Genomic DNA, 3,143 nt, shown 5'->3' with positions numbered 1-3,143 from the left:
CTGGGGAGTCAGTCACCTCCTCTTCAACTCTTGGGCACAAAACACTTCCGGCTTCTCCAGAGTACCCCTCCCCCCAAGCCCCCACAGAGCGGGGTCCTCTTCAGCCCAGGCCCCCGGGGTCCCAGGCACACCATCAGCCCACAGAGGCTTGAAGGGACCCTGCTGTGCTTGTGCAGAGGCTCAGCGCCACCTGCACACACAGGGACCCGAGCCGGCCTCCGCCTCCGCACACAGTGCACCCCCAGCTTCCCAGGAGAGGGGGGAAGGGGTGAGGGCGGCTGAAGAGGAACTCACGGGCCCTTAGCAGCCCACGTCCCCACAGAGCCTGACCACCCACAAAACAACCATAAGGGAACCACTGCCCCCCGCAGAACCCCTGAAACCCCTCAGCGGGACGTGAGCCTTAACCGTTAGGGGCCCTCGGACCCTTTGAGCATCTGATGAAAGCCGGGAGGGACGCGCCTCTGCACACGCTCCAGATGGCTCCTGCGACTCAAGCTCCCTTCCGGGGCTGCACACACAGGCCAAGTGAAGAACCCTGGCTTAGAGATCCTGGGACAGCCCCCCACCCCCTTTCCCATCACCAACACCCCCACCACCCCAGGGGGGACAGTGGAAAGTTCCCCAAGGCACAGCACAGACACTCGGCCCGGGGCCCGGGGGATGGCTTCCCTGCGGGCCAGGCCGTCACCACGGCATCCGCCATGCGGGCCAGCGACTGAGTGCCCTGTGCTCGGAGTGAGCGGCCTGGCCCGGCGGCCCGTCCCTGCCGTATTTAATCGAGTCGGGAGAGAAGAAACATTTCCGGAACCTCTAAGAAGTTACACGTGTGGGGACAAGGGGCCCTTAGTGTCACGCACTGTGGGACACCCACCTACAGTCACAGCACGCACCGAATCAGCCTCTGTCGCACACGCACGCACACACTTCTGCACAGCTACGCCCCGATTCCCCAAGGGTCATATCTGGGTGTTCACGTGTCATTTAGAGAATGTTTCCTTTATACCCTCCTGTTCCCCAATCACCCACTTGGGGACAAGTAGGAAGATCATCAGCTATAGTGTCATGGACATTTTAGAATCTTTAAGTCCTAGAGCCAGTGACTGAGGCCGGGGCCAGATGAGAGTCAGAAGTAGTTTGGGGGGACCGTGGGGAGGAGACCAGGCAAGTGGTAAGCACGGGGGACCGTGAGAGATGCAGGGTGGGGACGGCAGAGGTCTGGTTTTCTTCCCGGGGGACCTCCCTGCATGACAGGAAAGCAAGAGACCAAGAGGGGCCTGAGGTATCAACTCCTTTATTCTCCTCCAGGGACAGCCCGGGGCCGGCCATCTGTGCTACTCGTTGTGGTCCTCCTTGTGGATGTCCTCGTGGGCCGCCACGCCCACCTTCACCACCAGCGCCAGGAACTCCTCGAAGTTGACGGCGCTGTCTTTGTTGACATCCAGCTCTTTGAACCAGGTGTCCGCATCCTTCTTCTGTCAAGAGTGAGGAGGAAGCAGAGTGTAAGGGGAGAGGCAGGGCCGTGGACCTGGGGGGCCAGCCGCGCCCCGGCCACGCCCAGCCCCTCTGCACCTTCATGTACTGAGGACACTCGGCCTCCAGCAGCTTCTTCAGGTCGTCCCTGTAGAGGGCGTGGTAGTTGCCCTTCTCCAGGGAGTACCTGTGGAAGATGTCGATGAAGTTGTTCATGGCGCTCTCCAGCTCCGTCAGCATGGTGCTCGAGGGTTTGTCCGTGCCACCTGGAAGGGGGTGCACAGCGGAACCCGGGGTGGGTTTGGGGCCTCTGCTCACGGCAGAGCGAAGGCTGGGAGGTAGGCGGAAGGTCCCTGCCCCAGGTGACGGCTGCGTCCCGGCCCGCACCACCTGAGTAACTACAGCCAGGGACGGCCGCAGCTGTGACGGCAGAGGGAACACACGGATAGCAGTGCGGGAGGGGGTGGGGACACACGCACGCACACGCACACACGCGCACACACGCACACACGCACACACGCACACACGCGCACACGCACGCACACACACACGCGCGCACGCACACGCACACACGCGCACACACGCACACACGCGCACACACGCGCACACGCAGTGCCTGCCAGCTCTCCCCACACCCTCACCCTCTGCCCAGGACGGGCCCAGCCTGGGAAGCAGATGCGCCCTCGCCACCGGTGCTGGGGGCCCGGCTCCTCTTTGGTCCCCAAGGGGTGCGGGGTCTTGGGCCAGACCCCCTGTGCTCTCCCCGCAACCTCAGAGGCCGCTGCTCCGTGCCGCCCTCCCGGGGGTAGATCAGCGGGGTCCGGCGCAGTCCCACTTACCGGGTGTCTGGGAAACAGTTGGCAGGATGTGCCGCTGAGCCGCAGCTGCTCCCTTTTATAGCGGCGGGGCGTGGCCGGCCGCCCTCGGGCCATCGGAGGCGGCTGCTCCCTCCAGGGTTGCCACAGCCCCTGGTTTCCTAACCAGGTGAGTGGGGTAATCGCTGCGGGATGAACACTTCGGCCTGTTGGGGGGAGGGGGGGCGGGGGATGGCGTCTGCCGGGCAGCAGTGCCCAGCAGGCGGAACGAGGAAGAGGCCCTGGTGGGGACGCTTCTGAGCCGCTGGCATCCCCCCAGCTCGGCCACCAGGACGCGCCTCCTGAGTCCTGAGTCCCCACTGACTTGCTAATCTCGCGCTCCGAGGCCTGTCTGTGCAGAGGCGCGTCCCTCCCGGCTTTCATCAGATGCTCAAAGGGTCCGAGGGCCCCTAACGGTTAAGGCTCACGTCCTGCTGAGGGGTTTCAGGGGTTCTGCGGGGGGCAGTGGTTCCCTTATGGTTGTTGTTTTGTGGGTGGTCAGACTCTGTGGGGACGCGGGCTGCTAAGGGCCCGTGAGTTCCTCTTCAGCCGCCCTCACCCCTTCCCCCCTCTCCTGGGAAGCTGGGGGTGCACTGTGCACGGAGGCGGAGGCCGGCTCGGGTCCCTGTGTGTGCAGGTGGCGCTGAGCCTCTGCACAAGCACAGCAGGGTCCCTTCAAGCCTCTGTGGGCTGATGGTGTGCCTGGGACCCCGGGGGCCTGGGCTGAAGAGGACCCCGCTCTGTGGGGGCTTGGGGGGAGGGGTACTCTGGAGAAGCCGGAAGTGTTTTGTGCCCAAGAGTTGAAGAGGAGGTGAC

The 3,143-nt window shown here is 64.3% G+C and overlaps 1 protein-coding gene across 1 annotated transcript; it reads right to left on the bottom strand.

Annotated features, from left to right (window-relative positions):
- Positions 1–1,278: 1,278 nt before the first annotated feature.
- S100A8 (S100 calcium binding protein A8) lies at positions 1,279–2,447 on the bottom strand. Its single transcript, XM_006923605.3, has 3 exons — positions 2,313–2,447; positions 1,573–1,739; positions 1,279–1,475 (listed from the first exon to the last, which is right to left on the bottom strand). Exons 2-3 carry the CDS (start codon positions 1,711–1,713, stop codon positions 1,335–1,337), a joined length of 282 nt encoding a protein of 93 aa, XP_006923667.1. The 5' UTR covers positions 1,714–1,739; positions 2,313–2,447; the 3' UTR covers positions 1,279–1,334.
- Between the last annotated feature and the right edge of the window lie 696 nt (positions 2,448–3,143).

Source organism: Pteropus alecto, unplaced genomic scaffold (assembly GCF_000325575.1).
Source record: "Pteropus alecto unplaced genomic scaffold, ASM32557v1 scaffold49, whole genome shotgun sequence".
Lineage (NCBI taxonomy): Eukaryota > Metazoa > Chordata > Mammalia > Chiroptera > Pteropodidae > Pteropus > Pteropus alecto.
This window is presented reverse-complemented; position numbering and strand designations above follow the sequence as displayed.

Coding starts and splice junctions, on each gene's coding strand:
- S100A8 (XM_006923605.3), bottom strand. CDS start 1,713: ATGCTGACGGAGCTGGAGAGCGCCATGAACAACTTCATCGACATCTTC. Junction 1,476..1,572: donor AGTGTCCTCAGTACATGAAG/GTGCAGAGGGGC, acceptor CACTCTTGACAG/AAGAAGGATGCGGACACCTG.